The 21,245-nt window shown below is 38.6% G+C and overlaps 2 protein-coding genes across 2 annotated transcripts; both read left to right on the forward strand.

Moving 5' to 3' along the window:
* Positions 1-1,911: 1,911 nt before the first annotated feature.
* On the forward strand, positions 1,912-8,799 carry lpl (lipoprotein lipase). The gene is made up of 10 exons (XM_048253425.1): positions 1,912-2,164; positions 2,924-3,111; positions 3,402-3,581; positions 3,875-3,986; positions 4,299-4,532; positions 4,681-4,926; positions 5,792-5,912; positions 6,047-6,229; positions 6,398-6,505; positions 6,924-8,799. Exons 1-10 carry the CDS (start codon positions 2,071-2,073, stop codon positions 6,973-6,975), a joined length of 1,518 nt encoding a protein of 505 aa, XP_048109382.1. The 5' UTR covers positions 1,912-2,070; the 3' UTR covers positions 6,976-8,799.
* A 6,507-nt stretch (positions 8,800-15,306) lies between these two features.
* LOC125301124 (lipoprotein lipase) lies at positions 15,307-21,026 on the forward strand. The gene is made up of 10 exons (XM_048253428.1): positions 15,307-15,552; positions 16,182-16,381; positions 16,496-16,675; positions 16,782-16,893; positions 17,018-17,251; positions 17,374-17,616; positions 18,626-18,746; positions 19,052-19,270; positions 19,404-19,499; positions 19,592-21,026. Exons 1-10 carry the CDS (start codon positions 15,453-15,455, stop codon positions 19,611-19,613), a joined length of 1,527 nt encoding a protein of 508 aa, XP_048109385.1. The 5' UTR covers positions 15,307-15,452; the 3' UTR covers positions 19,614-21,026.
* Positions 21,027-21,245: the final 219 nt, after the last annotated feature.

The raw sequence follows: 21,245 nt of genomic DNA on the forward strand, positions 1-21,245 counted from the left end.
ATTTGGGTCTGTGCTGAGAAGACTCAGAGAAACACAGACAAATCTTAGCCTTTATTTCAGCTTTTCAAAACCTACCTCTCAAATGTTTACTTGTGTTTTTTGGGGGTTTCTAAAAAAGTTTACAGTGAACAGGTTCCTGTCTCTTTCAGAGGTATCTCATTAAAAGGTTACATTGTTTTGGTTCAAAAAGACATGTCCTTCCACTGAAAATCCATGGCCATAGCCACTATCAAAAACAAAGAACTGTTTAGAATTCTCCATTGTCACACTGGCAACAATCCTCCCTGATGTATTTTTGATATTAAGTGAATAGACAACAACTTAAGTCCTGTTGTAGAGTTGGACATTTTCTTTGTCTTTGTTCATTACATATCAAGGGAAATGGTAACAATAACATGTGATTACTATCAAAACTAATTTAATAGATAAGGATCACTTAGACCATGAATGCAGCTACAAGTCAGAGCAAGATGGCACAGTCCACAACAGGGTGTATCCTTCCTGCCAGTTAAACTCCATGTTTGGGGTCTTAGTCATGACAAAATTGTTGCATAATAAGTAATCTGTAAAAGGATTAAACAGAAACTATTATGCTATTTTGTTACTCCTTGACTGGACACTGACAGAAAGTGCCCCTGAAATGACTATGACATTTCATCTCTGCAAAATATGCAGTTCTGTTGTCACTTTTATAAAACTTCACAATCAAGATGAATGGCTTTAAGCCAGCCACTTTTAAGATATTGATGCCCTCGGCTGTTTGGTCGCCTGTCCGAGAACTGCGTGTTCAGAGAGCCTGAAGAGTTCATAACTGATCATTGAAATGTGGAATGAGTTTGAACATCTGGCACACAGCACTGAGTTTATCTTTGTGACAGTGTAATGGTCACCCTCTTGATGGTCACCTTAAGGTTACATATAATAATCACCACTGTGTGAAGTTTGAACCTTTCTCTGATCATGACGAAGATTACATTTATGCAGAAAATCTATGCATGTAATTTAATTTCTCATATGTTGCTGTTAACAAAAAGTAAGGGAGAAGTGACTTGTTGCATCAGTTGTTTGCCAGTAATGCTGTTAGCAGTCTTGTTATAGTGGACTACATATCAATTCTTTGACCAATCAGAAAGGATGCTCTTCAACACACCCATTCTTTCTCTCTTCCCTATAGGAAAATCCCTTTGATACCCATGACATTCTTTCCACACTATGTAATCTATAGCATGCTCTGTATGTGCTGCATGCAATATATGTAGTATGTGAAGTGATCTGAGGTTTTGTGAGGGTGAGGGGAGCCCTGAGTTCAACTCAAATGATATGCCTCTTTTGTCACCTGGCATGATCACAAAGACCTTCAATGGCAACCATATCCCAGTGGCTCACATTTCATTGGAGTGTCAAAATTCTATAGCCTATTATGGTATCCAAAGTGATATTTTGGGTACTTGGGCTTGCTGAATATCTAGGATGAAACATCACAATCAGACTAATTTAAATGCTAGAACTACATTTAAAGGGATGTTTTGCCATTTACAAGAGAAATATGTCTTTATTGGCTTTTTAATTTAATTAAATGCATATGCATGATGAATGTGTCAGAAAATGTAGGCTAATGGGTTTAGGGACTCTTTACATCATTCTTGAAATATTGGGTACAAAACTATCTGCTGAAGCCACATGGGAATAATCACATTCAGCTTGAGTTAATAGCTTATGTAGACATACTGTCATGTGCGCCCTGACTGAAGCGCTCGCGCTGTTATTCTCACTCTGTTGGAACCGTTATAGAGCGGTTGCGATTGATTTACTTCAACTCCGCCCAGTCCTGTCTGTTTTGGCCAATGGAATATGAGTTATTTGCATGGGGTTCTGTGTTAGGCATAAAGACACGCTTGGAGCACTCTTAGGCAAACATCTCAAGTGACTTCAGGCAGTGGCCACTCTTGTAGTTGTACGTCTAATTGGAGTAGCCCACTACAACGACAAACGAGTGACCTGGAATATCTTTGCTGTACAGACGCGAAATAACTTATTCAGAGCGACTGCACTGACTGGACCATCAATAATATGGGCAAAGGCAAATTATTTCTCTTGGTTGTTTGGATATACTTAGAAAACATTTGCACTGTTTTCTCAACTACCGCTGAAGTGAACTATTTTGGTAAGTAGGCTAGTTTAGTTTTGGAAATGCATGCTCTCTCATGTGCATTTGAGAAAATACTAATAATGTCCAGAATTACCCTACAGATAAATTAGCCTACTCGAGCCGGCCCCTAAAGCCGCGAAACTTTCACATGTAAACATTCCAGCCTGAGGGGGTCAAATTAAAAGAATGATCGGGAGTTAACTCGCTGAGACCTAATCAGAAGTGAGTCACGTTTTGGACTCCTTCGTGGTTGTGGTTGGCTGCCCGCACTGTGCGCAGGAGAGCATTAAAGAAGCGATGTATTGCATTGTTTAATAGTGTCAATACAAAACTGGTATAATAGATTAAAAGCTTGCTTTTGCTTGTTATGGTTATGGTATTTAGCAGACGCTTTTCTCCAAAGCGACATACACATTATGCATGGTACTTTTACCAAGTCAGGTAAATAGCCTACTATCAGTGTTCTAATTTTTACAGTCTGGTCAGATTAAAAGGGAAAGCAGTAACTAAAAATAGCAACAAAGCTCTTAAAATTCAGGTTGAGTAATTTTACTGGAACTGTTTGTCTGTTTTAGTACAATGATATGTTAGGATGCTTTTTTAGTGTGCCAACTGGAGGCACGACATCAGTGTTTATTTGCTTTTCAGAAGAAAAAAAACACTAAAAAGTTTCAGTGAACAGAAATGTTGCAATAATTCAAAGTAATGCCTCACACCCTCAACTTTGGTTATTTGCTGTTTGGTTTAAACAGTAACACATTTATGTTTGTACAGGTAACATCACAATAAATGGCACAGACTGGCTCATAGACTTCTCAGACATCGAATCTAAGTTTGCCCTGCGGACAGCTGAAGTACCTGATGATGACCTGTGCTATATTGAGCCTGGCCAAGTTGAGAGCATCGTAGAGTGTGAATTCAACTCCGAGGCCAAGACCTTTATCGTTATACATGGCTGGACGGTAAATGGGACCCTTACCTATTAACTGCCAAAACATTTCCATGTCCTTAACATATTTTAAGAAATCATTAAAATACAGTAAATGCTGTTTTTGTCAGAAGCATCATAGATTGGGCATGTAGGGAAACAACTTTGAATCTAACAGGTTGCATAGACAACTAAAATGTAAAGTAGCTCCGAATATTTGTTTGTCCATAATATCACCGTGAAATACATTTACCCTACAGCAAACAACATGTTAAAAGAGTTCGTTGTGTGAGACTCGATATTGACAGGGCTGTCTGTGTTAAGGTCACTGGCATGTATGAGAGTTGGGTCCCCAAGCTGGTGACGGCTCTGTATGAGCGTGAGCCCACTGCTAACGTCATCGTTGTGGACTGGCTGACCCGAGCCCAGCAGCACTACCCGACCTCCGCCGCATACACCAAACTGGTCGGACGAGATGTTGCCAAGTTTGTCACCTGGTTACAGGTAAGAGTAATTAGGGTATCATTTGAGATCAAAAAGTTCCCATCTGTTATATTCTAACAGTTTGTGTATATATTCCCTCAGTTCTGTCTGTATTGAAAGATTGGATGTTGGTGGTGTGATACACACACACACACACACACACACACACACACACACACACACATATTCTCTCAGGTTTTTCTGTTGACATGCTGCCTATTGTGTAGGGTATCTCTGGAATGTTATTGTGTTACTTGTTTTTTACGAAAGTTTGGCCACTTTTCAGCATTTTCCCCATTCCTCTCCTTTCTCAGGGTACGCTTGACTACCCCTGGGAGAAAATTCATTTTCTGGGCTACAGTCTTGGTGCCCATGTGGCGGGAATTGCTGGACTGCTGACCAGCAGCAAAGTGAACAGAATCACAGGTAAGGAGTGACTTCACGAATGTAATGAGAAATTCAGTTCTCCCTTTATCAACATTTCACCATTTCTAGGAATTATATCATAAACACCATTTGGAGGATTTGCAGCATAAACAATGGCCGATGAAATGTCCCCTGTTTCTTTTAGAAGAAAAATGGTCTACCTAACAAACATGATAATCATCATTGTCTACAGCTTGATTTGCTCCAAACCACATCAGAGGTTGAACGACATAAACACATCTGGTCATCACAGACAACAGCTTGACTGCATTTGCATGGTTCAGCACAAAATCACTCTATGATCTCTTCCAGGTCTTGACCCAGCTGGCCCCAGCTTTGAGTATGCCGACTCACAGAGCACCCTCTCTCCCGATGACGCCAACTTTGTGGATGTCCTACATACCAACACACGAGGATCCCCAGACCGCAGCATCGGTATCCAGAGGCCAGTTGGCCATGTTGATATCTACCCCAACGGTGGGACCTTCCAGCCTGGCTGTGACCTGCAGAAAACAATGAAGATGATCGTGTCCACAGGTTTCTCAAGTATGCTGACTGTTTCAACCCTTTCCATTTCATTTGGTCACACAGTTGGATGTAAACGTCACTAATGCTGAGTTGACATTTCAAAATTAAAAGGGCATAATGTTCTGTTCACATTTAATTGGTTTGTTTCCTTGCTCATTCTTTCCAGACATGGACCAGATCGTGAAGTGTTCTCACGAGCGCTCCATTCACCTCTTCATCGACTCGCTGGTGAACGCACAGGAGCATCAGAGCATGGCTTACCGCTGCAGCAACAAGGAGTCCTTCGACAAGGGTGTGTGTCTCAGCTGCCGCAAGAACCGCTGCAACAAGCTGGGCTATGAAATCAACCGTGTGCGCATGCGCCGAAGTGCCAAGATGTACCTGAAGACCAGAGAGATGATGCCATTCAAAGGTGAGACTGGTGAAGGGGTCAACTCATTGATTAATCTTATGAATCAGTGAATCTGAGTTACAGAACTAGAAATCATAGAGGTTTGAATTACAGTGTAGAGTTATGTACGTGCGGAGGTTATGTACAGTGTAGAGTTATGTACGTGCGGAGGTGCAACTTTCAGTTGTCTTATTGAGCCTGGTTGCTATGGCTTTTGTTTTATTGAACATGTAAATGCACGCACACACATACGGAACAAATTAAGTGAAACATTAAATTTACCCAGAAAATGTAACCTCAAAACACCTATCTTACAAATTGTTACCATATTTTTTGGCAGTACTAAGCAATATTCTTCACAGATTTCCTTTTATGAGTCTATTGAACCCACAGTTTTTTCTGTCATTAAGCCAAACTGTAAATGCTTGATTTGTGAAAATGATGTCAGAGGAAAAAATTTAACCAGACACGGGTCATTACAAGTGCAGCCCACACAACCTTCTGGCCATATGATCACATGCCAGAGATAGGATGGATATTTCAGTGCCTGGTGCTCTGAAACCGGACACTGCTCCATGCATGTAAAGCTCAAGAGACGTCAGATTTCTTATGCCACTTATGACATTAACTCTTAGGGGTCAGAAGAGATGTGTTTCATGGAGATGTTCCGTATCATTAAAGTACCGGCACAATGCAAGTTATGCGGCCAAGCTTTTGAATAGAGCTGGAAGAGCTATATGAGGCATGGTTGTCTTAAAATAGCCCTAAAGGACATTCTGGTGAAGCTGCAGGTGTTTCTATACAGGCTCTCTGTATCTCTTTCTCAGGATTTCAGATGTTGTCAACAGGAATTTTTCCTTGTCTAAAAATATCTCTCTCCCTACAGTTTTCCATTACCAATTGAAGGTGCACTTCTTCAGCAAGGATGAACTGAGCTTCACAGAGCAGCCAATCAGAGTGTCACTGTACGGTACCCATGGAGAAAAAGAGGACATCACCCATGTCTTGTAAGTATGCTTCTCCTGCTTCAAAAGCACTGTAATATTGACATATGTCATACATCTGAATGTGATAAACCTAGAAAGTATTCTGTAACCCCCCAATGTTTAAGAAAAGCGCTCATTTTGACCCTACCACATAGGCCTGAACTGAAGACGAACGTCACCTTATCTTTCCTCCTGACCACTGACGTGGACATCGGGGAGCTGCTGATGGTGAAGATCACTTGGGATAAAGATTCTTATTTCGGCTGGTCAGACTGGTGGAAGAAAAGCAACTTCCACATCCGCAGACTCAGAGTCAAAGCAGGAGAGACACAGGCCAGGTACAGTACGTCATGTAACATATTACTGCAGATTGTCATTGTGCAATTCATCGAGTGGAAACACTGGCATGCACTGTTTTTTCATGATAGATATGTTTCTTGTGACCAGAAACAATTCTTGGTGCCATAGAAGGTGACAGAATACTGACAGGCACATTATGTTCACAGGGTGATCTTCAGCTCCAAAGAGGGGGAGTTTGCGTACCTGACCAGGGGAGGGGAGCCTGCTGTATTCGTCAAGTCAAAAGAAGACCAGACGAGTCGCAAACATGAAAGGTAAATATTGTCCCTCATATAGTTCCTTTTGTAGCCTGGGTGAACCCAGGTTGGTCTGGAAAAGAGTCTATTGACTTCCGTTTCTCGAATCACCAAAAACATAGGAATGTGTATTTTCTTTGTAATTTAGTAAACAACTACATTTAAAACCTTTGTTTATAAAGCTGCACAAACAATTTGGTAAGACTCCAATGCACATATTTTAGTTTAATTTCACTGCTGGTTACACCTGTGAAAGTAGTAAAACTGCAAGTTCGGAAACAGGCATCGATGGTCTCCTTTCCAGAGGGACCTGCAGAGCAAATTCAAAGTTGCTATCAGGTTCATCTGGGTTCACCCAGGCTAGTTTCTGTGTGACTATGTGATTATAACCAATCAGGATAGGAGTGTAACCCCTGTTCATGTCATCTCATCACAGGCTTCACAAGCTGAAAATGCATGGAAGCTTCTTTAAGCAGAACACTGCATAAGATGGACTTAAGAAGACACATCTTTGGAGTGGAGAGAAGCATGGACCTGTGCCTGTGTTAAATGTTTTTTCTCTCTCTCATCATCGGTGACATTGGGCGGACGTTTGTATCAATCATGTTACATCTATTTCCACATTCTCATGAGATTCCACAGCTGCTTTTATGATGTCAGACCTTTTATTCTTTGCCTCTCTCTGCCTCAACTACTTGAATCAGTGTTTACACAGGTTTCTGAAATACTCAATATTTTTGCAAGTTCATCAAGCATCCAGAATGTGTTTTTTGAAATGTCATTCAGACTAAACATATGCCTGACTTTGTAGAGATAGAAAGGATGAACCTTTAATATACACTATAGTGCCTATAGGGTTTTTGTGTAGGGAAAAAAAAGCACAAAATCAGTTGAAATGAAGAGACATTGTTTAAACATTCCCTCCAAATTAGTGGATGTCCACTGTTGTAAATAACAATCAGAAAAGGAGATATTATACAACAGTTTTAGAAGCTGTGTAGACCATGCTTTAGAATTACTGTACTGTGTATGGTAAAGGTTACTGGATGGTTATGAAATGAAGTTTGGCCTAGTTTAGTGCAATAACTACTGGCTTAAATGTATTCTTGACAGAAAAATTATTATTGACTGCTAGGGTTTAGTAGTAGAAGACTGTTACTGTGATGAGCCCATATAATATTTGATGTTATTGATGCAAGCGTTGTATTGAGCATGCCTGGGTAAAATTCTATTTTAAGGGGGACCGGATTCAGTAACATTTGGTGCCCTGTTCATATGTACTTGGGGAAAATACAATGCCAAGAACAGACCCTTGATTACTGAATCCAGTCTTCGTCTGTGGTCACTACATTATTCACCTTGCCTATTATCCGATTTAGTTGGAACAGAACAGAACAGAAAGGTCTCACTTATAAGGATGGCACATTCTTACGACTTCATATTTCTCTATCAGCTGTAGAATCAATTAAGAACTTAAAATGAAAAGAATGATTACTTACTCAGCAAGAAAGTTCATATGTATTAGTGCTCTTGCCATTGTATTAGATATAAACTTACAGTTGCTACATGTTGAACCTATTAATTGTCAGAAAAGCAAATGGTGGGAAATTATTATTTGCTTTGTTACATAGCTGAATTGTTGCAACTTTTTGGACAAGCATTTCGCCATGCATACTGTTACCTTAAATATGAGCAATCATCCTGTGCCTTACCCATTCACTGTTGCCAAAGCAGAGGGACCAAAGACATAGACAGTCATTAAATATCAAATGAAGTATTGGATTTATTTCTTTATATACAAGAGATTTTTCCTTCTTTTTTGTGTGACTATTCTTTTCATTACTAGTCATTTTCCGGGATCAAAATGACTTGATTCCACTTGAAATTATATCTTAGGTTCAGAAGTACTCAACCACTGTTTCTTGAGTCGTCCCAGTCATCTTGAGAGGACTGTTGATATGAACAATCATTACTTTATCATTACCATAACAATGACCAAGAACATGTTAAAATATTGCAGTGTCCATGGTTACATTTCTTTTTAGAATAGTAGCACATAATAGCCATACATATACTAACAATGTTTCATATTTTATTTATTAAATGTATATATTTGTATATTAAGTTTAATATATTATGCCATGGTTCAAATGTGTTTTTTTCAATTCCTCCTATGTATTCTTTTATTATGTATTTTGATCTAATTGGTTTCGGTGAGCTGAACGCTGTGAACTATGCCAATTCACCTTAACGAAGTGAGAAGTGGCATGCTGTATGGTAATCTTTGTGTAATAAACTGGACATATTGTGAACTTGTAGTAGTGTGGTGTCATTTTAAAACACCTTACCATATCATACCCAAACATCTCCAATATCACTGCTGCATCATACCTGATGAAAGATGTAAACAATTGGGGAAGAATCCCACACTTCTAGCAGGTTAACTTTGAATGTCTCTCCCTCTCTCTCATTCTCCTTCTCTCTCACACACACACACACACACACAAACACCCATTCTGCAATCAAACATTACTTGCATTTGTACTAGCTTCTTGTATTGAGAGCATATGGTCCTTAAAATATCTATGTCCAGCCCTAATCTAATCATCATCATTACAGTTATGGCCATGCAACTGAAATAATCTAGCCTCTTGGATGTCAGTCTGGACATTAAACTGTTCCTCTGCTCTAAAGAGTACTGCAGCTTTTATGTCTAAAGAATGCTGCAGCTCTACAACTGTTAAAGACCTGGCCTTATCCGATCATTTCTGCGTGTTCTTTGATGTGTCTGTCTCCAAACACTCAGAACAGAACTATGATGGTAAAAAGGGAGAATCATAAATGATCAGACAATTGCTCTCTTTGAGCAAGCACTTTCACAGACGTCAAGTCAACTGTCAGACTCAGTAGAAGACTTATTGGATCACTTTAATTCAAAAATGGCAAACATTATGGATGACATTGCTCTATTACAATTCAAAGAAGGTTAAGGACAAACAGAAAGCACTATAGAAGCAAAATCCAGCGATTAAACTCCTAAAAAGAGGGTGTAGGAAGGACGAAAGAAAATGGTGTAAATACAAACTTCAGATTCACTATGAAATCAATAAAGAGATGCTCCGCACATAACTCTTAAATATGCAAAGCAAGACAGTTTTTTATCAGTAGAAGTTCAAATAACACTATTTTTCACTACTTTTCAACCGTCGATAAGTTAACAAATTCCCCTTCACAATTAGCGCCTGAACTTCTACAGCTACAAATAGAGGGAAACTTAACTTGATGTCAGAATTTAGCTTGATAGACTACGAAACACTTCAAAAAACGGTACAGAGTCTCAGCTCTTCCACATGTGGCTTAGACACCCTGCCTACCAATTTCTTCACATTTCTTTTCACCTTATAGCGGCAGATGTCCTTAAGGTACTGAAAACAGCTGTTGTAAAGCCACTCATCAAGAAGAGTAACCTGGATGCCTCCAGGCTAAACAATTACAGGCCCATATCCAATCTACCTTTCATTGGCAAAATTATTGAAAAAGTAGTCTTTAATCAACTAACTATCTTCCTAACATCAAATGTTTATTTTGATTACTTTCAGTCTGGCAAATTTTCAGGCAAATCACAGCATTGGTCTTATTAAGGTTTTCAATGACATATGCTCAATACAGATTTAGGTAAAACATCAGTCCTAGCGATACTGCAATATTTTACTACACAGACTAGAACACTGGATTGGATTTACAGGTATAGTTATCAACTGGCTCAAATCATATCTATCTAAGAAAGGAGCTTCTTTGCCATCGGCAACTGTACCTCAACACCAACGTCCTTGACCTGTGGTGTTCCCCAGGGGTCGATCTTGGGGCCACTATTATTCAACCTCTATCCTTCCACTTGGACAAATTCATAAATAATTTGATTTCATATCATAGCTATGCAGATGACACACAAATTTACTTAGCTCTGTCAACAACTCGATGTGTCAACATTTTCTTCAGCTGAACATAGAAAAAAACTGAAGAAATTATATTTGGTAAAAAGGAGGAAAGACTTAGGGTTGCCACTCTCCTTGACACAAAAGGGCTGAAAGCAAAAGATACTGTTAAAAATATTGGTGTATTAATTGACAGTGATCTAAATTTCAACAGCCACATGAAAGCAATAGCAAAATCAGCTTTTTACCACCTCAAAAATATTGCCAAACAAAATAGACCATCTTGAAGTTCATTTTTTCAATAGCTCAATTTGAACTTGGCTGAATTGGCTGTGGTAATGATGGTGACAACAGATTCTTCATTAGAACATCCTCCATGTAGCCTGGAGAACCCGGATGAACCTGTTAGCAGTTGAGATTTGAGAAGTGGTCTGGTGTTAACCAGGCTATCCTCCACTGTTTGCTTTTGTTTATGTAAGATTTATGTATTGAATGACCTCTGCGTATGAAATGCACTATATAAATATATTTCACTTGACTTGACTTATGTGAAAGCATGTCAGTATATGAAGTCAGTGTCAGTGTGGCCTGGAAGAACTGGAATAATCTGGAATAACCTGTCTGTATTCAGACTTCAAACTTGATACAATGATGTGACGGCATCTCTTTGAACACTTGCAGAATGCATCTAACGGTCAAGGTCCTTACTGCCACATACACAAATGATCCGCCACTGGTTCTTTGTCAAGAGCTAAGCTCTAAGGCAAGAATGCTGAATTTGTGATTAATGCGGCATTTGGTATATTAGAGTTACATGTTAACATTGAACTAACAGGCTTCATTTTAGAAATCCATTTGACAACTTCTCAGTGATTAAAATTAATATCAGGTTATATAGTTTTACTAAGTATGTGTATTTTTAACCATCGTATCTTCAGATTCAGTTATCATTTGATTCCTCTAGTTAGGGCTTGTACGACTTTTACTGCACTGCACCTCTTCATCCTCCTGTAGTCACGGTAAACAGGAAATGTTTCGAAGAAATGACATCACCAAATTGTTGCTAGAAATTCAAAAAAAGTGTGGGGGGGATTCTGGGAATACAAACAAAGGCTTCCAGGCCTTGGCTTCAGAGCGCTTCACTCCCTTCCAAGAATCCCTAGAACTGCATTTGGAATGGCTGAAGAAGTTCACCTTGGGAATGACTCTAAACTCTGAGCTCTAAAACAAAGTGGGAGATTCTGCCAGCCAGCTCTGTAAGGCACGTTTTAAAGCTATGGAGCAAGAAAAACAAACTGGACATTTGCAAAGAACATTTACCTGTTGTTTTTCTTCTTTTCTTCTCTCTCCCTCCGTGATAAACACACAGTAATGGACAGAGAGAGAGAGAGAGACAGAGAGAGAGAGAGAGAGAGAGAAAGAGAGAAATGAAAACACAGAGAGAGCAGCTGGTTGTGGGTGCCTTCAGCAGATGTGTAATAGGCCTACTCTTCCTGCCAGGTATTCCTACAAACTGCAGGACTGAACAAACAAACTCTATGAAGTATCTACTGTAAGTTATTTCAAATAATTGCGTCGAAAATACATTTATGCTAGACAATGGTAAAATATTGGTATGGTAAGATGACTATTTCACCTGCTGAAAAAAAAAATCATACCGTATATAGCTTGCTTTTTGTCCAGATCCTGGATAAGCAATAGACTCACTTTGTTCCTAGGTGTTTATTATTGGGGGTTTTTCTGGACAGTTAAGGCAATGTAGCCAAACATCAGATTGGTGCTGTGAAAAAAACAACATGCTATGAAAATGGCTTCTTCTTCAGAGCATGATTGGGAGTGTACTTATTTCAAAAACAAATGTCCTTAAGCACTATAAAGTTAGCCTGACATCACCATACTCAATATTAGTCAGAATTTGAGTCTGATACTGCTCCATTGGGAAGTGATTATGGGGTGTTTTTCAACAGACACAGGGGTAAATTCTGTAGGAACAATTATGTAGGAACACCCGAACCATCCTCCTTCTCCACAATTTTCTGGTCATTTTTTAAAGTTATTGCACTGTCAATATCTTCTACAACAGACATGATGTCGAAATCTAAATGTCTACCTTCTAGCAACAGCGTTTTTTGTGAAGGGAGAACCGGTATGAATGAAACACTTTAAACGTGTTAACCGGTATGAATGAAACACTTTAAACGTCATTTACAGACGTACCATACTGAAAGCTAATATTTTGTCAATCTACATCTGTCCTCTGTCAAACACAGTTGCATTTCAGCTCTGAACAAAAACGTGCAAGAGTTCTTCTGGTCCGAACCACTCTGGTTCGGGCATAGTTGCTACTCAACGGAACAATTCCAGACCGAACTTCCCAACCTCAAAATTTGTGGGCGGGGCTAAGTTCGGCTGGCTTCCAGGCCAAGAGATATTGGAATGGAATTGTGTCCCTTCAAAGATTTCAAGAATTGTGCAAAAATATCTGTTATGGGAGTTTTGGGCTTGTTAAATATGATCTCTGAAATCTATAGTACTTACATACTATAATGCTTACAACTATCCCTTCTCCCTCTATGGGTAATAGGTCTTTGCATTTTTGTGGCTAGATGATCTTTCCACTGTTATGGTCATATTCTGCTCACTTGCTGACTAGTCAGTTGAGCAGTTCTGCGTTCACTGAATGAAAGAACAAAAGGTATTTCCCATAAGATGGAAACACAGCTGTCACTTCACTTTAACTTGTTGAACAACAGCTATGGTTGCACATGGCTACTGGTAAGTCCTACCGGCAGAAATCTTGTAGGATTTTAATTAGGGCTGTCAAAATAACTGATTAATTAACCTGAGAAAAAATAAATGACTAAAAAAAATAGTGCAGATTAATCGATTCTGTATGACCTTTGACCCTGAGCCGTTCTAGTCAGTAACCATTAGACTGTAAATGAAGGAGAGAGAAGAAAATGTGCTGCCTAGATCATTGATTGGAACATTTACTTTTAAAAAACGGCCTGATTGTGTTAATAAAAATAAAGTCCTATGCGATGTCTACAGCAAGGAATTTGCATATAACCGGAGTTCGTCAACTCTAAAGTCGCATATCAATGCAAAGAAATAGTGTTGACATTGAGGGGAGTGTTAATTTATTTTCATTGTGTCCCCTAGCCTAGGTTATATCTGTGGTCTGAAATGCCTTGTATGTGAAAAAAAACTTCTTCCCTAAGCACTTTTGAATTTATTTCCTCAGCATATTAGGTCATATCATAGATTATTATGGCCATTATTTGAACAGTGAAAATAATAATAAAAAAGTGTTTTAACTTTAATGTCATTAATGGTGATTATTTAATGATTTATTTGATTTTAAATATTTAAAATACTTTCACAGCAAAAATGATATATGCGATTAATTTAGATGAATTAATCACAGAGTATGTAATTAATTCGATTACATTTTTTAATCGATTGACAGCCCTAATTTTAATGCAATTTAATTGGGTTGTATATGGAAAAGAGGGTCAAAGAGAAAATCTGGGGCCTATGACAGACAGCTCTGGGCCCCCCAAAATGATAGGGGGTTCGGGGACAATTGATAAATTGATACTTAAAATATATTACATTCATTGATTATAGCATATTACAATACAGCCTATAAAAACACTGGTATTCAACAATTGTTTTCCTAACACAATTTTAAACAAGTCTACGGGAGTTTGATCTCTTCACATAGACAACATCAATAGAGTAGCTCCTGAGCAACTATAGTCTAGCAGCTTTGAATAATGTAAAGGTGACACCTGTTAAACCCACCTCAACATGACATTTACTGATGGTAGAAAATTTAAAATACACCCAAAGCTAAAAACACCCAAATAGCTGTCAGAGCTACGTGACTACATGCACAGACTATGTGAGAGTATGCACAAAATGAAAGCAGTCATAGAACCACAGCCTTCCTGTTTGTGTGTGTGTGTGAAAGAGACTGTGTATCTTGTTAGTATTCATCTAACACTTCTAACTTACAGCTGTGTGTACATCAGACTATGTGAATGCATGCACAAATTCAAATGAAAGTAGATAGACAAAACCACAGTATTTGTATGGAAATAGGCTGGACTATTTCACTGAAATCTTTCCACACTGTTATTTTTTTTTTCATATAGCAGACATTTCATTCATTTTATCCAAAGTGACTTACAAGGGCCATTCTCATCAGAGCAACTCAATATGGTGGCCAACGGGTGCACAGGACCTGCAATTTGTGACAACACATGCAAATCGGAAAAAAAACACTAGCAAATAGACAAAACACAAGCAAACATCTTCATCAATTTGACATTAGCAAAAAGTGCATAGCCTACCTAGTCCTGCAGGCGGCCTAAACCATTTTGCTCTTTAGCAAGCTTTTGTGTGACCTTAGACTGTCTTCATTATTTTTTTATATAAAATTCAGTCAGTAAATCAACCAAGATATTCAGCAAATACACTTCACAAATTAGCTTCACATTTCGTTTTACATTCATTATGGCATCTAATTTAGAAAAGAAAACATTCAGGAAAAATAAAATATACTCCAGACGTTTCTGGGCCCTCTTCCCCTCTTCCCCCAAATAACCTACACATCCATAATACATTAAATTAATTAAATTACTATTTAAACTGACACAAAACCACAATATTCTTCTTAACGAAAAACAAACAAACATGAAATGGGTTTCGATATTAGACGTACCTATATTCACAGAATAACCTCTTGAAGAACTTACAATTCTACTCAGGAGTCCACATCTTGAACGCACGCTGCAATGATACCCCGCCCGCAGGCAACGACCAATGGGATATTGGATTGGTGGCGAGAGGTACTATTTAGGAACCGAATTTCTGCACTGAGTGTCAGATATCAATACTGTTCACGGGAGTTTGCTGGTCAGAGGACTACTCCAACACACACAGTTTGTTGAATTGCTAGGCCTAGTCAACAAAGTCGTTTGATAAACTCAAGGGTGAACAGTTCAGAAATTAGTTTCAAAGACATGAAATTGCGGTTCCACCAATGTCTTTTCTGGCTCGTTCTCAGTTGCACTGTTCTTGACGTTACTTCTTTGGAGGACGTACTTTCTCAGTCAAACTTTGGTAAGTGTGTAAATGCCCTACCTTATCAGATAACATACGTTTTACCATAGTAGTGAGATTATTCTACTGTGTTTGAATTGACAACTTGTCTGCGTAACCTGGTCTATTTCTGTCGTATTGGTGTATATCTCTGACACGTCTTTGCGTAATTGCGTTTGAAGTACATTTACCTTTCCCGAAAGTATCCATTTGGGAAATAGTGAAGTGTAATGTTCTCACATGAGTCTTAACATCTCTGTCGTGTCTGTGAATAATGACGTAGCCTTATTAATATGGCTCGCTACAACGCGCTATCCTTCACCTGCCCAAAGGGGAGGGCTTAATCAGATGGGTAGCTCATTTACAACTCAGTTTACTTCTGATCAAAAGGTCAACACTATGTCACGTTTTGCAATATTAGCTAAGCTTCCTGTTGACAGAAGTGGGTAGATAAGGTTACAATATTGTGAACTACAATCTGCCACAGGGTCAAACGGTCATGGGAAAGTCATGGTAAATGCTGCGGAAATGCCCTTCAAAATCTGTCCCTGTTACAGATCAATAGAAACTATTGTTAGAAGAATGTTGTTAAAATGAATGCTGCTGAATGGAAAATACAATATGTGTAATTTATTTTGATCCCTTTGCAGATAACTTTTTGGAACCTTTGAATTCCAAGAATTTGTTTACTTTGAAAGATGCTAATGGTCCACAAGTCAAATTTTCTCTGCGCAAACCAAACCAGCCAGATGATGATATCTGCTACATTATCCCTGGCAAGCCAGAGTCCTTGTCTGACTGCACTTTTAATTCAACTGCCAAAACCTTCTTGGTGATTCATGGATGGACGGTAAATAGCCGCTGCATGTCTGATGTATTTCCATTATATGTACAATCAATGTCTATTCATGCACTGTCCAGTTTTGTGGTACTGACAGCACCCCTGGCATCTCTGTATCCTCAGGTGAGTGGACTGTTTGAGAGCTGGGTGGCGAAGTTGGTGGCTGCACTTTATGATAGGGAGCAGAGTGCTAATGTCATAGTCGTGGACTGGCTCAGCACAGCCCAAAATCACTATGTCATCGCTGCACAAAACACCAAGAGTGTTGGAAAAGGCATTGCTCATTTCATTGACTGGATGGAGGTATGTGTGTGATTTTGATGAATCAGTAGTCAAGGATACCTGATATTAGCTTTTTTAAAAATACCAGTAACTCAGTTTTGTTGTACTTTTTTTGTGGAAATCTTAGGAGACAACAAATATTCCACTGGAGAATGTTCACCTTATTGGCTACAGTCTTGGTGCTCATGTCGCAGGATTCGCTGGAAGTCATACCTCCAACAAGGTTGGACGAATCACTGGTGAGTATGACTTTCTTATCTAAACATTAGTCACCGGACACACTATGTTCGCTGCAGATACGATTGTTTTGTTTTGAACATTGACATAACAGATAATCTTGAAATGCAAAACATTTCTCTGCAGGTCTTGACCCCGCAGGGCCAGACTTTGAAGGAGTTCATGCCCACAGACGTCTCTCACCCGACGATGCCCATTTTGTTGATGTTCTCCACACTTTTACTCGTGGCTCGCTCGGCCTGAGCATTGGCATCGAGCAGCCTGTGGGCCATGTTGACATTTACCCCAATGGGGGAGCCTTTCAGCCTGGCTGCAACCTGAGGGGTGCCCTGGAGAAAATAGCCAACTTTGGCATACTTGGTGAGAAAGACATGACAATGACAAGTTATTATACAAACACCTAGACTATTTTGACCATTCACTTCAAGTTCATACAGTGAAATACTTTTCGCTAATAGAATCTTCCTTTTTTTTTCTCCAAGCCATAAACGATGCCATAAAATGTGAACATGAGCGGTCCATCCATCTCTTCATTGACTCCCTTCTGAACGAACAAGAGGCCAGCACAGCATATAGCTGTGGAAGCAGCGAGATGTTTGACCGTGGGATGTGCCTCAAGTGTCATAAAAATAGTTGTAACACCATTGGCTATGATGCTACCAAAGTCCGCAAAGCCCGCAGTGTCAAAATGTTCACAAAGACTCGTTCCTCCATGCCTTTTAGAGGTACAGTACATCTTACGCAACTGGAATTTTGAACATACTTCACCTAGCACATTACTTAACAAACTTCTGGTGCTGTTGCAACCAGAGGCGGACAGAGTACACAGCTTCATTACTTGAGTAAAAGTACAGATACCCTTTGCTAAATTTTACTCAAGTACAAGTAAAAGTACAACAGTCAGATGTCTACTTAAGTAAAAGTACTGAAGTACTTGTTTTTAAAAGTACTTGAGTATTAAGAGTACAAGAGTAGCCTACATTTTCTAAATAGTGCATTACTACTGCCACAGTCCTACATGGAGTTATGAAAATGTTAATGTTAATACCTTGGAGAATGTAAAAGGAATTGAAAGTAAAATCAAGTCATTTTCATCTTTTTACCATGTTGCCAGGGATGGGCAGTATTTCTAATACATGTATATAAAATACATGTTTCAAATACAAAATACTATTTTGTAATTGAAACACTTGAAGTGAATACTATCATTAACTTGTTCAGAAAATTGAAATAGTCTGGCGAGGTGGGGCCACAGGTTGGCACATTCCCGGGATGAACCTGCTGCGTCTTCATCCATTGTTTCGTCTATGGTTTCGTCTCTTATCTAAATCTGACCATGGAGTTGACTTTAGCGGAAAGCTGAAGGTGATTGCTGATAGGTTGTCCCAATCAGTGGCGCCTGCACTATCCAATCACGTTTGAGAGGGAAACAACAAATTGAGGATTTCTGAGATTTTTCTTTTTTCCTTTCTTTTTAGAAGAAGTAACGGGTACTCACGGTTATGGATAGAAATGTAGTGTAGTAAAGAGTACAATATTTTCCTTTCAAATGTACTTGAGTAAAGTCATGAGTACTCCCCAAAAATGATACTCGAGTAAAGTACAGATCCCTCAAAATTTTACTCAAGTACTGTACTCAAGTAAATGTACTCCGTTACTGTCCGGCTCTGGTTGCAACACACTGTAATAAGAGTGGTCAGCTGTTATTCATGTGAAGTCATGTCTCTTTTTCAGTGTATCACTATCAACTGAAAATTCATTTCTCAAGTAAGATCAACCAAACCAAGTTGGACCCTTCCCTCTCCGTTTCCCTCTATGGTACTAAAGGAGAAGCTGAGAACCTTCCCCTTAATGTGTGAGGAGTTTTTTTGGTTTCCCCTTCAAATGTCACCCAAACAAAAGCAAAGCATAAATCAGCAAGAAAACATTATTCTACCGTTTTCTGAATGTGTAAAATGGTCATTTTGAACTACATGCTTGCTGCACATATATTTAGATCAGACTCTACTGATCTTCTCTGTGAATAGTCATTCACTTTGCAACACTTTGCAGAGGCAACACTTTGTTTGGAGTTAAATAATTAGACATGATAATGACAGGATGTTAGTCAGACAGCTTTGTTGGACTGTGAAAATCACACAAGATCTTTTCCTCGCACAGGATGGAGAAGATTGCTGCCAATAAGACACAATCTTTTCTTCTGGTGACCGAGAAGGACATTGGGGACCTTCTGATGCTCAAGTTCAGCTGGGAGGAGTCCACCAGCTGGTCTGCATCCTCACTCCTCCAGATGGTGTCATCTTGGTGGTCCGGTGTCTCAGCCACCCCCAGCGTAGATGTCCACAAGATTCGAGTCAGAGTCGGAGAGACACAAAAAAAGTACGCTTTGATGTGGTTGATGCATCATGATGCATTGAGCAATTCCAGCAACACAATGGCTGGAAACAAAACTATGTCAAAACTGGTTGCTGGTTGTATTTTCCTTTATCCCTAACTTGCTGTTTTTTTCTAGGATTGTCCTTTGTGTAAAAGATCCCAAAGCAGTAAGCATGGCCCAAGTAGTTACATTTGTCAAATGCAAAGATGAGTGGAGAGGTCCATCACGAAGGTAGGTAGTTTTTATAAAAGATTGTTATAATTCAAAATCGCCTTTCTAGCTATTTTTAATCGTGTTCTGATTTCATCTTTGTATGATTTCAGGAAGAATCTAAAGAGCCACTGACAGTTCCCGAAATGAGGATTCAAGTGTTACTAGAGAGACTCTCTCTTATTAAAGATGCAGTCTGCGATTTGGTTTGAGCTTCCTGAAAGGATTTTGATATTAGAGCTCAACAACCAATCAGATTACACCACTCCCTCCTGTACTCCTTGAGCACCATTTTGATTGGCTGGGATTATTTACGGCTCGGTTCGAGCCACTATGTTTGATTCCCATTTACAGGAGCAGTACCGGAGTTATTTGTTTTTGCACAACAACTGAACGGACCTGTGAGGGGACTGTGAGGAACAATTCACAGAATTTGACTAAACGTTTATGGGACGATAATCGCGGACTGCACCCTTAATAGACATACAATTATTTATGATGCTGTTATTTATTTATTTTTATTCTGCAAAGCAAAAGCAAATGCATACTGTATTACATCCTAATCTCATTGTTTTGTGTATACAAAGTACAGCAATTTGCTACTATTTAAAAAAAGTCAAAGCGCGCTGCAAGCATTGCCTTTGTGACAGACGGCCAGGTACAATGAACACATGATATATTGCTTTAATTCTATTTTTTTAGTCCAAATCTCTGGTTAGTTTATATAAATGTATAAAATAAGTATGCACCGATTTATATATCACCAAATATATGGATGTGTGAATTTTTTTGTACTTGTCAACTACAGCACACATTTATTCCAAAGCACTTCTGCAGGTGCTGTATTTTTTAAGCCTGTGAACAAATGTTAAACTGTGCGTTGCCAAATATAATATGCAAATTTCATCAAATATTCAGTTTGTTTAATTTCTCCGTAAGAACTTAACTTGTCTCCCCAGGAAATTATTTTGAACCCATTCTCAGAAAGCAAATCATAGGACAGTTTGGTCAATTACCGTGTATTATCGTCATATTGCAACACATGTAATATGACAGTAATACACTTGGCAGATAAATTAAGTGTCTGCATTTTGAGATGTCATTATCCATAAAGTGTGATGTCTGTATACATGTCTGATCACTGTAAACTGTTGTAGTCTCATGTCATATTAATTGTTATGCAGTATTCATAACAATTTACATAAATGTTTTAATAGTATAATTTTGAATGCTTCGATAAGGTGTTTCAGTATTGTAACCCTTATATTCTTAGTTCCACTCAATCAATGATACAAGCAGAACATGCATTGCACTTTAAAACTTAGGTGTACGATAGAACGAATAGATGTATTTTTTTTGTAAAGAGGCTCAATGACCTGCTGGTAACTGGTTTACATGGTACAGAATATGAATGCATATTTATGTGTTTTTTATTGTTTTATTGTTGGTATTCATAAACATATGAAGATATTAACCATGTTGATGGACATATACATAATGTAAATAGAGATACTCTAATAAACTAACTTTTCTGTATCTAAATCTAAACGTGTGTTATGGGTATGTTTGTGCTTGAGATATGCATGCAGAATTTCACATTGAAATACATACATTGAATTAATGTTTGACTTTAATATTTATGTTTACTTTATTTGACTACGAGAGTAATGTTATTGTAAACAACATTTCAAATACTCAGGGGTCAGCAATGTTTATTGTACTACCTGTGTTTTTCTCAAACAATTGGACAAAAAAATAACACAAATA

Source organism: Alosa alosa, chromosome 9 (genome assembly GCF_017589495.1).
Source record: "Alosa alosa isolate M-15738 ecotype Scorff River chromosome 9, AALO_Geno_1.1, whole genome shotgun sequence".
NCBI classification, from domain to species: Eukaryota; Metazoa; Chordata; class Actinopteri; order Clupeiformes; family Clupeidae; genus Alosa; species Alosa alosa.

Coding starts and splice junctions, on each gene's coding strand:
- lpl (XM_048253425.1), top strand. CDS start 2,071: ATGGGCAAAGGCAAATTATTTCTCTTGGTTGTTTGGATATACTTAGAA. Junction 3,582..3,874: donor AGTTTGTCACCTGGTTACAG/GTAAGAGTAATT, acceptor CTCCTTTCTCAG/GGTACGCTTGACTACCCCTG. Junction 5,913..6,046: donor GAGGACATCACCCATGTCTT/GTAAGTATGCTT, acceptor CCTACCACATAG/GCCTGAACTGAAGACGAACG.
- LOC125301124 (XM_048253428.1), top strand. CDS start 15,453: ATGAAATTGCGGTTCCACCAATGTCTTTTCTGGCTCGTTCTCAGTTGC. Junction 16,676..16,781: donor ATTTCATTGACTGGATGGAG/GTATGTGTGTGA, acceptor TGGAAATCTTAG/GAGACAACAAATATTCCACT. Junction 19,500..19,591: donor TGGAGAGGTCCATCACGAAG/GTAGGTAGTTTT, acceptor GTATGATTTCAG/GAAGAATCTAAAGAGCCACT.